We start from the raw sequence: 20,075 nt of genomic DNA, 5'->3' as shown, positions 1-20,075 counted from the left end.
TGCTTGCAAGGTCAGTTCTGACAGGGGAGTTGCGTTCTTAACTCACAGCTGTCTCACCAGGAAGTTACTTGGATGCCCCAGTATGGGCCAGGAGAGGCTGTAGGCCTCTGCCTGGAGTGCAGGCAGGTGTGATGAGGTATCTGCCTCCAGCCTGCCTGCATTCAAGTGTGGGATTCAGCTGGGGTTCAAGGTGTGCCAGTGTCTGGGAAAGGCTGCTTTTTTGTCATCCTGTATCAGTGGTAACTCCAGATCTCTTTCTCTCTCCCTTTTTCCTTCAGGGGGAGCTCCCTGGACCAAGATAGTTTTAAATCTAAAACTAACTCAGGAGCTAAGTAACTGCATTAAAGAGTTATAGATAAGCTAGTGAAATTCCTCAAGCAATAGGAATTGAAATTCATTTTTAAAAATGCCAAGTAGAATGAGCTGAGTACTAAGTATAGCAACTGAAAGCACTCCATTTCCAGCTCAGAGGGGTATCGTTGGAAAAATTAACATAATGCTTGAATTAAGGTAAAGAACTACTGAATCAATTTAAAGTTACACAAGAATAAGACTTCTGTTTCAAATGCGGTTGGTTTCACATAAAATGCCTCAGTGTGGAGAGGCAGGGTGCTGGAGAAGACCCTGTCTGGTGTCCTAGAAGGGCACTGAGGAAGCTCTGCTAGAGCATCTCAGCTGTCCTGGACTGGCTGCCAGAATGGTCATGCTGCTCCTTTTGTAGATGTGCAAGTCCTGGGTAGGGGTTTTCACCGTGGCCTCTGCCACCCCTTCCTGCTGCAGTGTTGGCTGCAACACTCTCTCCTGGCTTAGCTTCACGAATTATAAACTAGAATTAATACCGGCCACCCATTGCTTAGAGGCTTCCCTGTGTTAAAATGCTTTTTGCTTCCATGCTGCTCCAGTAGTGCTCAGTATTACTGTTATTACATGATGCTTTCTTAGCTTGCTGTTCAGAAAAGCAGCTGCCTTCTGCGGGCTGGTGTAAGCTACCATTATGCTGGGTGGTATTATGTACGCTACTGTACTTCTGGCATCTGGGTCTATCATTTAGATTAATTTGGAAATTGTGTAGTGACTTGAGGAAAACTGCTGTTGGAGTTTGTTAGCCTGGAAAATATAATTAGTCCAAAAACCCTGTAATTGTGTAAAAAAATGCATTTGTGAATGGTCTTGCATATAAACCAGAGTGCTAGAATGTAATTTTTGGTACCTTTTTACTTTTTTTTTTTCCTTCCAGTATGGGGTACTGCATCCTTTTTGTCCACGGTCTAAAAAAGCTGTCTACATGGTTAAGTAAGTGGAGAATTACTGTTCTGACCCTCTTTGCTTTACTGCTGCTGCTCTTCTCTTGGAAGACTGTGAAGCAGAATGAAATCTGGCTGTCACGAGAATCCCTTTTCAGGTATGGGTGACCACAGGAGAATACTTGTGGGTTTGTGTTGTTTAAAATAAGTTTGCTACATGGAATTAGCACAAGTCCTGCTATTGGTGCATTGCTGTGATTAACATTTTGATTATTATAAAATAACACCTACTTTCTGTATTCTACTTCTGGGAAAAACTGGTGTCAGGACTTTATATGCTTATGTGCAAACTTTTATTCTGGCAGTCACATTTTTAAGATGCAGTTTTTAAATAACTTCAGTTCTGTAGATTTACCAATAATGTAACACTTTTCTTTTTAAAGACTTAGCAAAAGTTCATTGCAACCCTCCAGAACACCATAGTAACGCTATTGAATATATTGAATTTTCTTTAGTGATGTTCTTAGTAACAAAAATGCAATGCCACAAAGTGCCAAACTTAATGTACCATATTTCATTTTATTTGATTACCCTTTGCCAAATAGCTCTCTTTACAACCCCATTTATAATTTTTTTTTCACTGAAACAGACTGTTTCACTTTGTGTTTTGCTAGCAAATGTGTTGCATTTTGCCTCCAGCTGCTTTCAGCAGTTGTCTAATTGTGAAGTAATTGCAGAAACGCAGGTGATCTGCATACGGGTTGCTTTGCTTTATTTTCTAACTTACTGTCCAGAGAAAAGTTTAATTTATGCAGCACTAAAGAGTATGAAATTATTTTTTATGTGTACCCTTCAGTCTTCAGGAAACACTATTTAAGTGGTTGGAGGTCTGCTAGTGGGATTTTATTTTTTTTTTAAATCTGGAATGGGGGTTTCTGTGTTCCAACATGATTCATTGCCCATCATACTGAAACACTGCTGTTCAAACAATAACAGCCATGGTGACCAGTCTGGACTGCTGCTCACAAAGCGCACCTCCAGTCCAAGCTCTTCTGGCCAGCAGCAGCTGCTTGGACTCCTTTCCAAGTTGGACAACTCTCATGTTGAAAGGGAGGTGGGAAGATGGCAATTCCATATGCTGAGTAGCAGGCATCGTCTGGTATCATGTTGCATACGGTTGTTGTCATCTGTGTTTAGGAATGATGAACTAAAGCAGATGACAGGAGGACATCTCCACCTTCTAAGGAGCACTCTTGAGATGACATGGGATGCCAGAGGGTCTGTTGCAGAAGAGAAGGATAGGGTTATGTCTGCTTAGTTGGATGCAAATGGACTTCTGTCTATCCTACCTCTGTTCAAAGCAGGGTGACCATCTACAAGACAGCTTAAATTCAGAAACCATGCCGCTGCTCCAGCACAGAGCTGGAGCTAATACACCTTGCCTCAAGGTAGGGATTTGGTGTTACCCAGGGTAGTACGCACGGCTTAGTGGCTTCGATCAAGCTGCCTTACTTTTCATCTCAGGTCTTTTGGGGACAATTCCAAGAGAGAGATCTGCCCCATGCTTTTGAAGAGAGGGCTCATGGTTGTGCTCCTGCTGGGTGACCTCATATCATGGCCTGCCCCTGAGAACAATCAACAGCAGATGTCTAGAAAAGCAATGTAAGAATAGGGCCAGCAATGGTGATGCTTCTCTCCAGTCCTTTCCCAGCTTGCAGTAATCTGCAGTTTAAAGACTTCCTGAGTCAGGAGTTACTTTCTTTTTTTTTTTGCTTTTAACAGCCACTGATGGACTTTCTTCCATTAATGTCTCTGACTGCTTTTTCAAATCTATTTATAGTTTTGGCTTCTGCAGCATCCTGTGTGCTGGGATCTGTTGTTAAAATTACACAGTGCACACTAAGATTTCCCTTCTGTGTGCTGTAAGCCTTCTGTCTGATGATCTTGTTTGGTGTCCCCTACTTCTGCTGTGCTGAGTAACCTGCAGCTTATCAATTGTCCTCTGCATTCCATGCCTTCACCCCCATACCCTTACCCAAGGTGAGTTCTCTTTTTTCACACTGCAGTCTTCTGGCTTTGAACTCCCCTCATGGAAGTTGTTCAGCATTTCTGGTCCTGCTTGTCTGTCTTCACTGGATGCTTTCACACTCTAATCCACCCTGTGGAGAAGGAGACCGGAATCACCTCCCAAGAGATACATGCAGCATAGTAACATAGGACTGGCTTTTGTTCTTGTATGCTGATTCTTATCTTCTACCTGCCTTTTGTGACCCTTTCTAAGCACTGGATGATAATTTTCACAGCACTGTTGTCCTGGTTCTAGCCAGGCCAGAGTTAACCTCGCCAAGCAGTCAGCCCAGGTGAGCTGAGTTACCCATGGCTGTTTTCCACACCACCACTCCCCCATAAAAGGGGCTGGTTGGGGAGGGGTGCTGCTGGGTGCTCCCAGGGCAGTCTGAGAGTGGCTGGGGCATTAGGTCAGTAAAGTACTCTGTGTTATCACTGGGTGTGAGTGAATTTTGCTACGGGCTGTTATTGTTCCCCTTTCAGTAAACTGCCCTTATCCCAACTCCCCCCCCCACTCCGAGGGCTCTGTCTGTTTCTCCTCTGAGAGTAAGTGGTGTGTGGTGCTCAGCCACTGTTTTGGGCCAAACCACCACAACTTTCCACAGGAACTCCAGGATACATTATGTGGTTTATAGACATCAGTCTGTGTGCAGATTTAGAATGTATGTACACACTTTCTAATACTTGTGCCTGTATCAGAATTGCGTTTCATCTTCAATACCACAAGATCATTCTGCAACAATTTATCGTTTTAATTCCTGCAGTGTGATTCGCATTGGTGTCATCAGCAAATGTGTCTCCTTCCTGTTTGCTCCCTTTTTCAGCATCCTTTGTGAACACATGAAACAGCTCAGATGCCGCTGCATGTCTTTTGGGGACCCTGCTGACAGTTTTCCCCAAGTGTAAAAATTGTTCACATACTCGTCCTCTTTGCTTGCTGTCCTTAAACTCTATATTGATTCAGGAGAGGACCTTCCCTCTAATTTCACAACACCTTTAAGAAATTGGAAGTCTTCTGTGAGGGATTTTATCTAAAGCCTCTTTGAATGTTTAAATGCACAACATTGATGTATGTGTTTCTGACTGGTCTGTGTTTGGATTTTCATAAGAGCTTTCCAAAGTTTCGGTGCCGCATACCCATTGAGTCTGTCAAAGAACAACACATCTGCCCAACTAACTTCTTTCTGCAAAATACAAGGTTAATTCTTCTCTGTTGGATTCTAGTTATCCAGAAGTTTGCTAGAACTAGTCTTCATTACAGTTTTCCCTAAATTGGCGGGGTGGAAATCAGACTTGCTGGTTTGTTGTCCCCCCTCCCGCCCACCTCCAGTTCCCGCCCCTGGAGACAAATGATGTCAATGTCCATCACCTTCCATTTCTCTAGTTGACAGACATTTTTAAATGATTACTGCAGCTAATAGCAGCTTCATATTTGATTTCCTCTTGGTGCATACTACCAGACCCAATGGATTTATAACTGTTCTTGGTGTTGATTTGTTTTAAAGCCTCTTTTACTGGCACTTCAGTTTGAGACAGTGCTTTGGACTTGGCCCTATAAGGAACAGCTCCCATGTGGCAACCTCCTTCAGTTCCCCTGTTGTGAGCATTGGTGCAGATAATCCATTTAGCTTTTCTGTTGTGGCCTTTTCTTTTTCAAGTGCTACTTTTAGACCTCCATTATCTATTTGCCTTAGGGGATCTTTGGCAGGTTTCCTATATCTGATGTATTCCATTATTAGCTTTGATGGCTTTAGCAAGTTTTTCCTTAAATCTCTGTTGGTCTGCCTAATTATGGTTTATGTTTAACTTGCTGAAGTTTATACTCTTTTTCCTTATGTAGCTGTGACTTTCACTTTTTAAAGGGTGTTTTTCATTTCTCATAGTCGCCTTTACTATGCTGTTTAATCATATTGGCGGTTTTGTTGTCCATTTAATATCTTCTTTGATAGGTGTTACATGTCTCTTTTGAGTCTGTAATACTGTAGGAGTCCTCTTGTTGATGGGAAGGAAATGAAGAAGAGTAGTATAGCAAGAAGATAATTCCATCTCAGGAGTGGGAGATCTCATCTTTGGGGCAGAAGGAGAAGCCTCTGTATAAGCTGTTGAGGGGAGAAGTGCATGGAGGCATGTACAACAGCAGTAAATTAGAAAGGACAGAGCAGGAGGAGATAAAGAATGGTAAAAAAGTATGAGGGGAAAATAATGAGTCAGAGCAAATCTATAGATGTGGGAAATGAGACATAAATCAACCTACTTGGTAGTCTTTGTGTGTGTTGAATTTTTACAAGTAGTATGTGCTGGGATAATCTTTACTCCCATTCCTAGTTCTTCATTCGTCTTTCTCCAGTTGCTGCTTTAATTAATTACTGCGTTTTCTCTCCTTGTATTTTTTCCCCTTCACGTCTACTTTGTGTTCCTTCATTTGCTTGGATGTGTTTCTTCAGGGTCAATCTGTCTCAACTCTCTTGGCTGACACCTCTTGTATTGTGCATGCTTCCTCTACACTGGTCCAGGAGATGTTTGTATACTCAGCATGTTACCAGTTTTGTGCTTGTACTCCATTTTGTCCCGTTCTCAAGGCTGACCCTGCTTTGACATTGTGCGGCAGCATCGTTGCCATCTTTGGGCCATCCTGACTCTCAGTCTCCAGCCCAAGTGACAAGTTTTCTGGGTGCAGAAATCTTGCTGAATCCTGGCTGAAAGAAGCAGTGTGGGGAAGGATGTCACTGTCTCAGGAAATGATGCATCGATGCCTAGATGCATAAGCATATGTACAAGGACTGAATGAGAAGCAAATGAACCACAAGTAGAAGATACTTGAGACATACTATATAAGATATTTGAGGCATACTATTCCAACAGGGCTCTGTAAGCCCCAGGCAGTTTGTCTTACTGTATTGACATGTCAGCAGGGAGGGTTTATTTGTTAAACATTTAAAGATCTACCCTGTAGAGCATATGCATGGGCCAGGAGGTCAGGCTGAAACCGCAGTCAGTGGTAATGTCTTGAAGCCAGGGAGAGGGAGGTGAGGCCTGTGGGTTAACCTCTGCATCCGCTGTACCAACTTATTGAAGGTTTGTCAGGCTGTCGCATTTCCTGTTGTTCTTGGAAAGCATCTGCATGCACTGCCTGCATTTGTGACAGAGCCTGGAAACACACTTTTAACCAGCAAAGCAACTGTATGGAAGTTGTGCTTTCTTAGTCAGCAGTTAGCCCTCCCAAGGCCGATCTGCAGACTTCAGTAATTCGCAAAAACTAACCCAGCCCCAAAGGTGGCATTTACTGCCACTTACTTTTGTTAATTCTGAAAAGTAGCTCAGCTGAGGGGAACAAGTCCTATTGCATTTTGTGCATCTTCTGTAGAACACTTCAGTATGATCCAACATGGATTATGTGCGCAATCAATACAAGGAAACATGGGTGGTTGTGTCATCCAGAGAATAATTTGCTGTAGAGAACCCTTATTGATGGTAATGATTCACAAAGCAGAGGAGACCCCATTGGTCTCCCAGGACTCCTGCTGAGGCAGGAGTGGCCTCATTTCATTGTAAACTGAGCACTTTTCATATATGGAAAGCACAAAGAAGTAATGAAGCCTCTTCCCTGCACCCAGTCACTTTGCAGAGCAGAACCTGCACTTGCTAGAGGGGATCACAGGAGACATTTTCCAACTGAAGTGGAATTTGGGCAATGCTGGTATTTGAGGTTGGAAAATGCCAGTGGTATTTCATTTCTCTGATTTACAGCTAATAAGCTCCTTCCACAGAGAGGAAGTGTTATGTGAAAGTGTTTTCCTATTGTTTACTTTCCATTTATGTCACTTACTGCTGTTGTAGAAGTCAAAAGGGAAGGAAATCCTCCAGAGCAGTGATGTCTGCTCTCAGTGGGTTTGTTTCTGGCTGGAGCTGCACTGGTGCCATAGGTTTTCAGAAGGGCACATGTGTGCTGGGCTGGGAAGAGGAAATTAGAAGTTAGAAAAGGCATGTTGGAAAATTAGATTGAAATTGTGAGAGACTGGGGGCTTGCGGGAAGTAGAAATGGAAAAACATTGTGTTCTGCTTTGTTATTTATTCTCCACCCTTTCCTGCTTGGCTTTCCTTATGGACATTATTGTTTCCTCTGTCAGTGAGCAAATAGTGTTCTTGGCTGATCGGGAATCAATTAGCAGGAGTGTTTGCCTAACTCTCCTAAAAAAAAGCCCCTCCACATCCAGCATGGTTTGCCACTACCTCCCGCAGCACAGAGACTCCAAGCAGCCTCAGCCACTGCTATGTGCATTTGCAAAATGAAACAACCCCTCCCACCCATGCAAGGAGAATAAATAGGTCAGGGAGTGCGAGCAGCATGATGCAGAGGAGAGCATCGTAAGAACCCAGACTGATTTCTGCCTTTCCTGTGTCACCCCCACCTCCAGCAGAAGCATGCAGATGAAAGAAGCTTTATTAGTGACATTGTAATAAAGGGGAATAGTGGGATTAATAAAAAATTCTGTTTAAAGGGAAACAGCCCAGAATTAAAATATTTAAACATATGCATCTTACTGTTAATACTGTATCTTGTTAGAACTGAAGTACTTGTGCATATGTAATGTACTCCTCCCTGTTAACTCAGTTTGCTCTGTTTCAGCAGGGTCTGTAGCAGTGCCAGCAACTCTGCACATGGCTCTGAGAGCACAGCAGTTTTGAGAACCTGTCTGTGTCTCTGCCTGTAACGCTGGCGCTGATGTAATGAAACCTTCTCTGTATAAGAATTAATATTCCAGTAATGCCCAGAGGTTGTAAGTGTGTAGTTAATAGCTCCCAAGGCCAATGGAAATTAACACAGACATAGCAGTCACACATTACTTGCTGCTGGTGCAGTATATCTTTGTGAAAACTAATATAGAAAATCATTCTCTTAAGAATAGCATCAATTAACTGATTTAATTCAGCGATTAGTCACAAAATGTCTTATTCCTGTAGTGCTCCCAGTAAGTAATTTGGAAATACCTAATGATTAGGAAGCCAAAAGCAAGGTATATTTTTTCATTTTAGTAGGCAAACTGTGGCTTGTTGTGCTTAACTCTGTAAGGCAGCCATGGGCGAAGCTTGGAAGCTCTCACAAGTAGGCATTAGTGATGCTTGATACCACTGGCTGCAGATAACCAAAAAGATACCATATTTGCCTCTATGATTCTCCAGCACCATTTTAAAATGAAAATCCCCAGCAAAGGATTTATGCAGCTGTGGGTGCATTATCCCTGCAAGGAGAGGGAGTACATCCTGCTGTGGGGGCTGATCTGTGACCCTGTCTTGTTATGATTAACCTCCATGCCCACCAGAGTTAAACAGGGGAGATAGACAAGGCAAAGCAAAAAGAATTGGGAATGTCCTAATCTTTGCTTCTCCTACCTGAGGTAGGAGAGTCAGAGATGGTGGGGGGAGAAAAGAGAGCAGCTGTCAGGAATCTGCTTGTGAGCAAGAAACAGTGCTTTCATCCATCCTTATTTCCCATTACCTCAGAGACCCCACACTTATGTTCTGGAAATGATTCCTATGTTAAACGGAGTACTGAATTCTCTGGGTTCTTGTAGGGAAAATGTTTCCATGGCGTATGTGCTCCTGTGATTTCTTTCTCTCTTTAACCTTGAAACGGCATTTCCTCTAGCTGTTCAAGGTGTACTTTGCTTCCTGTGCTCTCAGTTAAGTAAATAAGCATATGCTTGCTCTTCTTTTGTCTTCATGCCCTCATTAATTCCAAACGTTGAGTCCAATCTACGCACGGCAGGGGAGACAAAAGGGAGGGATAGGATGGCTGTGCAGCCACATGTCTTCAGTTGTGTGTTATGCCAGAGCGTATGACTTGCCACCTAAGGGTGAGAGTCCTGTTAGCCCTCGCCTCCTGGCAGTGCTTTGCTCGGCGCTAAGCCGTGCATCCTGCTGGCTCGAGTATGCTCTGCATCCCCTCTAGTGGCTGATACGTACGGGAAAGATGCCTGCTTTCTGGCACTGCAGCCTACAGATTCAAATCAAGATTTTTTGTAAGGTGCTTTATGATACTTGAGTTTAAGCAGGGAGCCTGCTATGGCTATATTATGGACTACTATGTGCTTTCCCACTAAGTATTAGCCTTTTTAGGCTCTTTCAGTGTAGTAATTCAGATTGTGAAGTACAACAGCATCTGGCTGTGGGGAGTATTGCACTGTTGGTGCTAGACCTGCCCATGGCGACAGTGGCCAGGGAAAGTTGAATTGCTGCCACATATTTATGTCGACTCAAGGCGTGTGGTGTGCCAGTGCCTGGGGCAAGCTCGGGCTTGTAACATGAGTTGTGTTGGCACAAGTGCGCAGGAACTGACAAGGCACTCAAAATCCGAGCACGCTTTTTGGAAAAAGGTACTGTGTGAGATAAGGTAGACATCGGGGTCGGAGGGGTAACCTGGCCGCTAACACCATCTTGCTTCTGTTCCTCTTCGCAGCTCAGGAGTGAAGACCCTGCCCCACAACGCCAAGGTCCACTACAACTACGCCAATTTTCTGAAAGACCAGGGACGTAACACTGAGGCGATCTACCACTACAAAACTGCTCTCAAGTAAGTCCTTTGCGGGCCCGGTGGGGCTCCAGCTGTGTGGTGCAGCCTGACATTAGCCCAAACCTTCACAACTGGCTATGGGGAGAGTTGCCTGCTCTTCACACCTGGCTCCCAGCTTTCAGAGGCTGGGAAAGTTCCCTGGCTCAGTGTTTGTGTGTCATCAGATGAGGTAGCCTGGCTTCCCTCCAGCTCCGCGTGTGTGCATATGTGTGTGTGTCTGTGCGCGCGCGCATATGTGTACACACTTCAGTATATGAGATAGAAATGTTACCATAGCTACACGTTGAGCAATGAGGTGTCATTTACTTGGCTGAATGTATGCTGGTAAGCAGGAGGTAGTTGTCATAAATGCATTTTTGGGTTCCTGGGCCATTTATCTTCGTAAATTGTTAATGGTGCATGCCTGGAAAACGCCAGTGCTGCAGCCCTCTGAAGTACAGTAATAATAATAGTACTTACTGCTTGTATTGAGGCTCCTGTCCACAGAGTTTTGCATGAACACTAAACTAATTGATCCTGAAAGCACTCCTGTGCAGTAATAGGGTAAATATCATTACTGTGGTTCTGTGCAGAAGGAAGCTGAAGCAGGAGGGGGTATTGCCTGGCCTGTGGTTACACAGTAAATCTGGGCCCAGGGTTGGGCTGTGATATGCGCCATCTCCTGCAGTATCTCTGCAAGACCCTCCTGACCATGAAGGAATGGGATCACTCCCTGTGAGCAGCATCCCTCTGCTTGCCACTCCTGCTGGGGTCTTAGCTGCTCCCTGCTGCCTAGGCAGCAGTTGATGCAGCAAGGAGGTCGCCCCAGTTATCCAAACCTCTCCCCTCTGGTCCTGGGATCTCAGGAGAAGGGACAAACCCCTGAGAGAAATGAGTGCAGGGAAAAGGGTGGTGGGGAGTGAAAGCAAACATAGAGGGTGCAGATTTTGTCTTTGGGAGTAAAAGTGTGTGTGGGAAGGACAGTCAAGGTGAGGAGTGGCTCTGACAGACAGCAAGAGCAGAGCTCAGCTCCAGCGAGCATGTCAGAAGGCACAAGAAATGTTCTTTCCTGACCTGTGGTGTGGCAGGAAACTCCAGAATCCCCAAAATCTGTGTTTTGATTTCTGGCCGGCTGACAGAGTTTACAGCAAAGGGTCTCCAATGGCTTCTAACCCGCCCAGGTTAAGCTGGGAGGACAGGAGTTCATTGTCATTGAGAAGGGCCTGAACCTGGGTGAAGGTGACTTTTAGCTTTTTTTGAGCAGCATCCTGTTCTGTTTTACCATGCTGGGCGTTTGAGAAGTCATTTAGAAAAACCTCTATCCTATTTTTGAATGTTTCCAGGAATGGAAAAGTCAACACAACCATCAAGGTTAATTACCTTGGCGATTGAAAATGTTCTCCTTTATTTTTAGTGTGATTTGTTTAACGTCTGCTCCCAGTTGTTGGATTTGTTTACACCTTTGAATGCTGCACGGAAGTTCCCATTACCAAAATCTGTTTTCCACAGTGATCAACTCCTCCCTTAATCTGCTGCTTGATACAACCCACTGATGTAGCTACTGGTGTTTCCAATGTTACATGATTTTTTTTTGCAGTCCCCCAGTCATTCCTGTTGCCAGTCTCTGAACTTTCTCCAACTTACTAAAAAAAGTCCACTGCAAGTTAAAAAGAAGAGAGACTAACAAAAACTATCCAAGTCCCACAGTGAATGTGCTGGTACAGAGTAACATAACTGCTCCTACCAACATTGCCCTTGTTTGTGTAAATGGGATTTAATGACAAAAGATTTTGCTCTTCTCAAACTCAGCAGCACCCCTTTATTCTAATTGTGTCTTCTGCTCTACAATATTTCAATTATGCAAGAGTCGTTTTTGAGAACTGACTGCAAACATTTTTTCAGCTTTGTTGGACAGCATGGTTTGTGCTGATGGTACTGTTTATAGAGTGTCCGAAGCCTTGTCAGGGCTTGGAGCCACATGGAACCAAGCTCTGGGTGCTCAGTGCCTCAGTGGCACCAGTTCTGGTGCTCCATTGGCTTCAGTAATTACAGGGTTGGTTGGCACTATGAAGAGCAAGCCCCTGCCCCACCTTGCACACTCACTGTCTGACTAGGCATTGCCAACCAGGAGTTGTGAGTCTCCTGCTGGCTCCATTCCTGGGAAGCTGCACTACTTGATCCCACTACCTCATTTTTCTGCACTGATGCTTATTTTTACTCCTTCTTCCCACCCCTGTCACAGGGAAACTGTTTGGGGCCTGTATATTAAGTGATAAAACAGTGTAAGTAAAGAGTGTAGCCTGTTCTCCTGTTGAAAATCATGTTCTGTGTTTTCCCCTCAGACATACCCTTTCTGAAATGCCTGGGTTTGTGTGTAGGCCTTGCAGCCTCTGCTAGCTGGCTGTGTTGTGAAGTGGTGGAGAAGGTGATGGATGTGGGATGAGCAGCATGATGGTGGGTATAGTGGAAGATCTTAGACAGGTATCACAGATAAGAATGGATTTCATGTCAAAGCTTACAGCCTCACAGACTACAGCTGTGCAATCACTGCTCTGATCATAGACAAGTTGCTCTACAGTTAGACAGAAGGAAGTAGTAGCTGTAATATCCTGACCAGATTTTGATGGTTCAGGGTATTCTTGGCCACTGGCCTAACCTGAAAATGGAAGAGCAGCTGGGAAGCTGAAGCTCTGCTCACTCCATGAATTTTCTCATCAGGGACTAGGGGCAGCTCAGGTACCAAAACAACTATCTTCCCTGATTTCTACCAGGTACCTCTCACTGGCTGCCTGCTCTCCATGTGAGTCCAGGTAGTTCCACTCTGCCCAGACTAAAGGAAACACAAGCTGCTCAAGAGGCTTCGCAATCTATCAGCAGCACCATCAGAAGCATGGGAGATCAAAATACCATATCTGCCTAGCGCACAATGAGCAGATCAATAAGGGAATTAATAAGGAAATGGAATCAGTAAGGACACGGATTGCCACTACCACCACCCAGGAGCTCCTGGGAGGTAGGAGAGCTAGAGCAGCATCACCTGGTACCAGCTCCACCAGACCCATGGGTGATGGCTCATCCATCCTTTCAGCTAGCTTCTAAAGCTTGTGCCAAATTACAGCGTAAGTCTGCTTGATCTCCAGTGAGTGTTTAACTGTTTTCTAAACAAAAGTGATCCTGTCAGTCCATATTCGACTGCTTGAACCGCTTGCCATTACCATTCCACCAACGTAACAATGCGTTTCCACGCACTGCTTCTCTGCCAGAAGTGTCGGTTGCCATGTAGCTATTTAGTGAAGCAACCCACAGCTCCTGTGAAGTAGGCAGGTGATAAGCTGTTGGAAAGGATGTTGAAGTGCACCCAGGTTACATAGTGAAACTATAGCGATTGTGACTGAATCCTGAGAAAGTTATCCTTGATGCTTCAATCTCTTCCTCCCATTGCTGCTCTCAAAGGCAGGCAAGATCCTCTGCTAGCATGTGTTAATTTTTGGGCAGAGAAATGGTGGAGGAGAAGAATGTGTTTTCTCTGAGAGCGAAACTGCAGGGCAGGTTTTCGAGGTGAATTCAGCAATTCACCTGAACAGCCACTTGTTGATGCCATTGCAAAGAACTCACCGCAGCCCAGGGGCTAGTGACACAACACCTGGACTTTAGGCTTAGGTAATGAGTGCAATCTAATCAAGCTGCCCAAGAGTGGGAGAAATGAAAACTGATATGAAATGCAAAAATGGAAAACAGCATTTGAATTGGAGAAGGGGAGAATGGAAAGAAAAAAGAATAAATCTGTGTATATATGAAAAGCTGTTCCTGTATGTTGGTTCCTAAAAGAGCCCTTCAGAGATGCACGATCAGTTGCCCGTAAAGCAGACCTGATGAACAGCTGGTGTTCTGCAGTTGTAACAGTGGGTTGTAAACCTTTCAGCTTACCTTCAGTAAAACAAGAAAAACACACTGCTGGATTAGACTGCTTGGCTGGTTTGCTTGACATATGGTAGTGACCCCGGGAGATACTTGTTGGGTTTTTCCCTGCAAAATGTAAAGGCCAGAAACACTCCGACATATGACTTGACAATGACTACTCTGAAAGCTGGCCTTAACGTTCTTGCTGTTCCTTCTGCTGCAGATTTGCAGCTGTTGCTAGGAATTTCAGAAAACCCTTGCTGCTGGAGATCAGACAGTGCTGGTCTTATCTGAAATAAAACTTGTTTCACTGCCCTCAAGTCTCTGAGTGAGAGTATGAGGTTGTGCAACCTCACGCAAATATGAAGAACAACTCTGATGTGCTAATGAAGACATTTTTGCTGTTGTTGATAGCTACCAAGCTTTTGTCCTGCTTCTCCCCAGCCTTGTTTGCTTGATGTTGCTGTTGAGACTCTCTTACTGCTCCTCAGGAATGCACATGAGCTGGCATACCAAGAGAGAAAAACAGCGGAGCCCATTTAATGAAGATTCATGTCTTTTATAACCATTTTAACCATGGAGGGCTGGGTGTAAATTCACCTTCCCTGCTACAATTGCACTCATTCAAAATTTTAGTTACCAAAGCTGCTCTGTCTTGCCCTCTCTATCTCTGTGATTGTTCCCAGGGTCATGTGTCCCATGGATGGCAGATGGAGGTAAGAAGCAGCAGGTGGGGCTGAAGGAGGTTGCTGCGTTTCTTGCTGGAGTTAGGGTGAATAAATGTGCTGATGATAATACTGTGCTATTCAAGTTACGTGTATCTGTTCAGCAAAAGGTCAATATCTAAAATTTCATATTTGCACTTTTGGACATAAAAGATTTGCTCATAATTAAAAAACATCAGTAGAGTATTGTGTTTGAGTTAATAGGTGGGGAGAGTTATCTTTGCATAAAGGCAGACACTGAAACCCTCAAATGGTACAATATGGTAGAATTAAAACTGAATTATTTCTTGGTAACTGATTTTTTCTGGACCAGAATCACAGAAATTAATTTGGGCTGGGGGGCACTTAAAAAGGAAAAGTTCTGGAAAGATATAAATGCTAGGCAGTGAGGTGAAGAGAGAAAGAGTGAGCAAGCATCAGGCACCACCCTGGGGCAACCTGGAGCTGCTCTGTGGGGTGCTGCTCTTTTGCGAGGGAGACATGGGCAAGTATGTGAACTGGCTGTTACTATCAGCGAAATTACCTGGTGGTGCAGAGCCCTGCAGGAGGTGTCCAACGTGTATGTAATAGTGTGAGTTTCTGCACATAAATATACATGGGAGTGCACACATGTTTGGAGTGTGTGTAGCTGTCCATCAACAGGTTCATAGACACAGGCTCCCCTTAGACATTCCATGCCAAATGCTGCTGACAAAAGAGTGGGAAGGGGACCAGCAGAATACCTCTATTCTCCCTTGTGAGAGGGAGCCTCTGTGCAGCAAGCAGAAACCCTCAGGCTGGCTTTCTTTGTCGCTCAGGGAGCTGCTCTGGTGATCAGCCTTCAGAGAGGGAAGAGGGATGAACAGGAAGCAGATGAACTGGTATGAAAACACTTGGTGCTGTGACATGTGTAGGGTCTCGGTTTTGCAGAATTTGCAAATAATTTGGCTTGGGGCATTCCTTATGGCATGGAAACTAGGAATACTGGTTTGTGTCATCAAGAAGTGTCACAAGATCATGCTTACGTATACTTGATACTCAAATGCAGGTTTAGATGGGGGAGGAGAAAACAGTGTGGGTACCACATCCATGCCCCTCACTGAGGAAATAGAATTGGTGCCTAATGTTGCTGGAATGGGTAGAAAAGGAGCGAGTGAGGCTGCTTTGTCCTCACTCCACTTTAGAAATAAAGCCCTAATGCTGTGAGGGTTACTTGCTAAGCTTTCCCACACACGTACCCACTGGGGTTTTATGTATCTTAAATCAACAGTATCTGAGCTGGTTTAAATTCGGTTAAATTGCACTCTCCATGCAGTAAAAAAATTGTGTTCATACAGCCCTTTCTGTATGTGCATGTCTATGTGTATGCCTTCAAAATGCCTCTTGGTGTGGACTGCAGGTGGCCTTGGATACCATCTGTGATTTATTTCTGGGAAGAATTAAAATACCAGCACCATTTGTTAGCCTGTTTTTACAGTGAGTCAAAAATGTGCAGCGCTGCTTTGCTGTGACTGTCAGGTCTGCCTTTGCTCCCGAAAACATGAGTGCCCTTCTGACACGTAATGCTACTGAGGTCAGGCCTTTGGAGCAAGCCCTCTGGTTAGGCATTTGATGAAACACCTTCATAGAGACTTCACATAATGCCCAGTGTTAGTAGATGTTACAGGTTTGAGGCAGATCGCATCCAGGCTGCCAGAAACATCTTTATGCGGTGTTCTTCTGAATCACCCTTTGACAACAGGCTTTTGTAGTAATATGTGTGGTGGCTGTCCTGAAGCTAGACAAAATTGATGAGCGATTTAGTAGTAATTGATGACTGAAAAGGCAGCCTGATAATTTGTATCAGACTTAATGGCCTTTACAACACAGTGCATGGAATGATGGCCAAATTACTTCAGCTAGCATAATTTATTTTTTAACCTATTGTCTATAAATCCCTGCCTGTTTTGGGGTCTACTCCACCTCTACTCAGTTTTTCTGCTTTTTGTTGATCAAATACCAGTCAGCCAAGCAGAGGCTTTTATTGGTCTATGAGTCTTGATGCAGTGGCAGTACATGTGCAGTGTCACTGCGTTGACAGTGATGAGAACTCAGTGTCCCTGCTGGGATGGGCAAATGTATACATAACTCACCCCTGGACACTGGTATTTACTGGTACGTTTCCTTCCTAGACCACAACTTCTGTCCTGGGTACAGGTCCTTATCCACTGTCCTTCAGGGACTTGTTGGTTTTCCAGATACATCTTCTTGGAGAAGAGCCCCCATAGCTATGAGAATGACTGCTCCATTACTTTCCTTAGACTCATTGCTCTGACTACTGTGTATCAGGGAGCAATGCATCCCTAAAAATGCTTCCCTAGTGAAGCTTCAAAGCTGTTGTCTTACTGGGAGAAGAGATTTGTTTCATTTTTTACATGGGCTATGCAGAGGGAAACTTAGAATTCTATTTTGCAGATGTTGGAATCTACTTCTTGCTAGCAAGAACTTCAAACCCAACAATTAATTATTCATTGTTCCCGTAGCTGTTTCTTTTCTCCTAGTCTACCATCCTTGTCTGTAACAAAAAAAAAAAAAAATTGGACTATTTTTTCCTCAAAGAATGGCCAGGTAGTACTGATTATTCCTGTCCTAAATCATCAGAGACTCACCTTCACTGATCCTTACCAAGAGGCAGCAAAACAATCAGTTCCCAGCACACATCTGTCAGGGGTTTGGCAACAGGAGTCACAGTGCCCTGCTTATCCCCAGACACTTGAATGGCCCCTTCAAGCAATTTACACAATGTTGGAATGGGGCTGCTCTGATTTACTTTGAAGACTAAGACAACTCCCAGGTATCTCAGATGCAGCTGAGATCATGGATGACAGTATGGCATCTGTGAATCCTGGGAGATGACAGGCATGATTTCATCCCATCTGTTTAGGCAAGATACAGGTTGTTATTTCATCCCACTCATGTGAAGGTTTGGTTGAAGAACTCACCCAACGGTCTCCTGTTTGCTGTGGTGTCCCTTTAGTTTCTCTGGGCTCTGTGGGGACGCCTGCACTGTTCGTGCTGTAAATCAGGTGTGTAGTGAATTTTTAGTCCTTTGCAAGGCTTGAGTGGTTTCTGGGATTTTCAGGACTTACATGGATTCAGCATAAATTCTTTATGTGAGACCATAAGCAGGTAGCTCGGTGTGATAATCTTGTGTTGCCTCAGCATTGGAGGTAACATGTGAGTTTATCAGGAAAGGTTTTGTTTATATTTAGCTGGGACATTGTTTGACTTAAAATACTTTTTTTCTCCTCAGCTCTTAATTCTTAAGCTTCTACCCCTGTTCAAGTTTGAAAATGTAATAAAAATTCATAAACTGTAATATTGTTTAATGTGCTACAGGTTTGTTATTAAATAGTATGCTTCTGGATATGCTTTGGTTAGGGTTTTTTTTTTCCTTAATGGATACCAGGCTCAAAGAATTCATAGGGCTTTTGTCAATTTACAGATTAAATCTGTTCAGCTTCTCTTTTTTTCAAATTTCTGTCCTGGAGAGGTCTCTCTCAATGTGAGGGTACAGCACCGCTGCTCTCCTCAGTGCTCTCTGCCTGTCAGCCTTGGGGACTCACCCTGGTGAGAGGGTTTTCTGGTGGCAGGATGCCTGAGGGTTGTTGTTCCTGCCGGCTTCTGCCAGTCCCTGGGTGCAATTCAGCACTTACTATTTGTACAGAGTTGACCTCTGGAGGTCCCAGCTGAGATCAGGATCCTGCTGTGCCAGCTGCAGACAGTAACTGGAGATTGTTATCACCACAGAGGGCTCTTGCTGTGAGCAGATGCCATACTATGAGGGAGGGAAGTTTTATTAGTGTTGCTTTAGGGTTGGGGCATGGAGACCCTGAGAGACAGTCAGAAATGTGGCAGAGATGAGCACCATCTCTTAGTGTCCATGTTGTAGGTGCTCAGTGCTGATGTGTGGTGACTTCTGCTCACTGGAATGTAGAAGATATTTCAGGTGGGTTGGGGTACCCAAAGCATCTGCATGGTATCCCCTTCACCATTCATCTGCAGCAGGGCGAGAACACCCCGGGTGGGTGTCTGAAATAGTGGTAGGCACTGGTGACCAGGCATCTTTCCCACTGGCTTCTTGATCAGGACCTCCATCAGGACCTGAGTTGGTCTGTATAACACTAGTGTGGACCCTAACAGGACCTACAGAACCACTATGAGATGCTGAGAGCCTCTAGCACCATTCTGACATGGCATCACTTACTTGCCCTATTCCTAGCCTTGCATCAGGCTTTGAACTGGACTACCTCATGGCCAAGTACATAGAAATGGGTGTGATGTCATACCCAACACAGCACCATCCTGTGTACAGCCAGGAGTCTGACTGCTTTGTCACACTTTTGCTGAAGAAGATTATGCCTAATGTTTTCAAGGAAACCTCAAAGCATTAGATCTCTCACTTGCCTGATTTTCAACAGGGTTTCCTTTTTCTTTTTTTTTTTTTTTAATATAAAAAATCCCAGCCTGCCACACGCCTTCTACCAAGCTGAAGGGTGTTGCCTTTGAGGAAATATGGATGCAAGCACTAAAACTCTTCAAGAGAAAACCAGCTGCTGCTTAATAGTGCAGGATCATCTCTCCCTCTATAAAAGGGATTAAAATACTGAAAATCGAATATCTTTTTTGAGAAGGACATGGGATCTGGCTCTGTGACCTCCCCATGTCTATATCAGGTAGAGCAGCTCTTGCAGCAAGGTGCCATGCTATTGTGAGGCCGTGGCCTTAGCTGTTGCCAGTGCAGGATTGTATGATGACTGTTCTCAGAATTACATCAAGTTTTAATTCAACCTGACAAAGAACTTTTTTTAAGAACTTAGGTGCCTGAAAATGAGGGTGATGTAACATTAAAATTGGGAAATTGGCTTGAAATAGTATACCAGGGTAAATATAATGTGGGCAGTATAAAATTTTGGCACAGATTAAACATTATTCACGTAGCATGCTTACTTTTGTTGGTAAAATGATGCCAATAAAATATTACGGTATGTGTTGGAGTGTGCCTTAAAAAGAAATTGCTATGCTGCCAGCAATAATTTGGCTTAAGTAATTAAGGCACTCCTTGCACTTAATCTGGCTGAAGTGAGCATTGTATATGCTGAGCATTGCAGTAGGGTCATGTAGGTACAGGGAGGGCCTAGAGAGGGTAGCAGGGAGGTGTCCTGTGGTATGGAGGAGTGGTGGGAAGGAAGTCTGTCCCAGGGTTCTTCAACCCCTCATCTGCTCTTACTGTGGGAGAGGTAACACAGCCTGTTTTCTTACTGCAGTGAAGCGGAGATAATTAATCATAGCTGCTTCAAAGGTGGAGCATTCCCTGCAAGTACTAAGTTTAAATGCATTCTTTAATCAAAAGATGTATTAGCAGGAAAGAGGCATGCTAGATCTCCCCAGCTGCGCCAGTTGCTGATTTTTCTCTCTAACAGAAATGAATGCACTTGGAGACCCTTCAAATGTTGTGCAAGAAGATGGAGGCAGGTTTTTTTCCTTCTGCTGCTGCCGTTGGCATGGCATTTGTGTTAATGGTGGCTGGTGTTGCTTACAGCTTTTATTATGGCTTTGAAGACTTCTGTC

The 20,075-nt window shown here is 44.2% G+C and overlaps 1 protein-coding gene across 1 annotated transcript in view; it reads left to right on the top strand.

The window, feature by feature from the left end:
- Positions 1-20,075, top strand: part of TMTC1 (transmembrane O-mannosyltransferase targeting cadherins 1) — a gene marked incomplete at both ends in the record, with an annotated part of 148,431 nt that overhangs the window by 101,292 nt on the left and 27,064 nt on the right. Inside the window, 2 exons of the mRNA XM_084278677.1 lie at positions 1,238-1,402; positions 9,769-9,882. Of these exons, the coding sequence (XP_084134803.1) occupies positions 1,238-1,402; positions 9,769-9,882 (279 nt within the window). The remainder of the gene's footprint in view (positions 1-1,237; positions 1,403-9,768; positions 9,883-20,075) is intronic.

This window comes from Gallinula chloropus (assembly GCF_964237585.1).
Source record: "Gallinula chloropus genome assembly, chromosome: 1".
NCBI classification, from domain to species: Eukaryota; Metazoa; Chordata; class Aves; order Gruiformes; family Rallidae; genus Gallinula; species Gallinula chloropus.
This window is presented reverse-complemented; position numbering and strand designations above follow the sequence as displayed.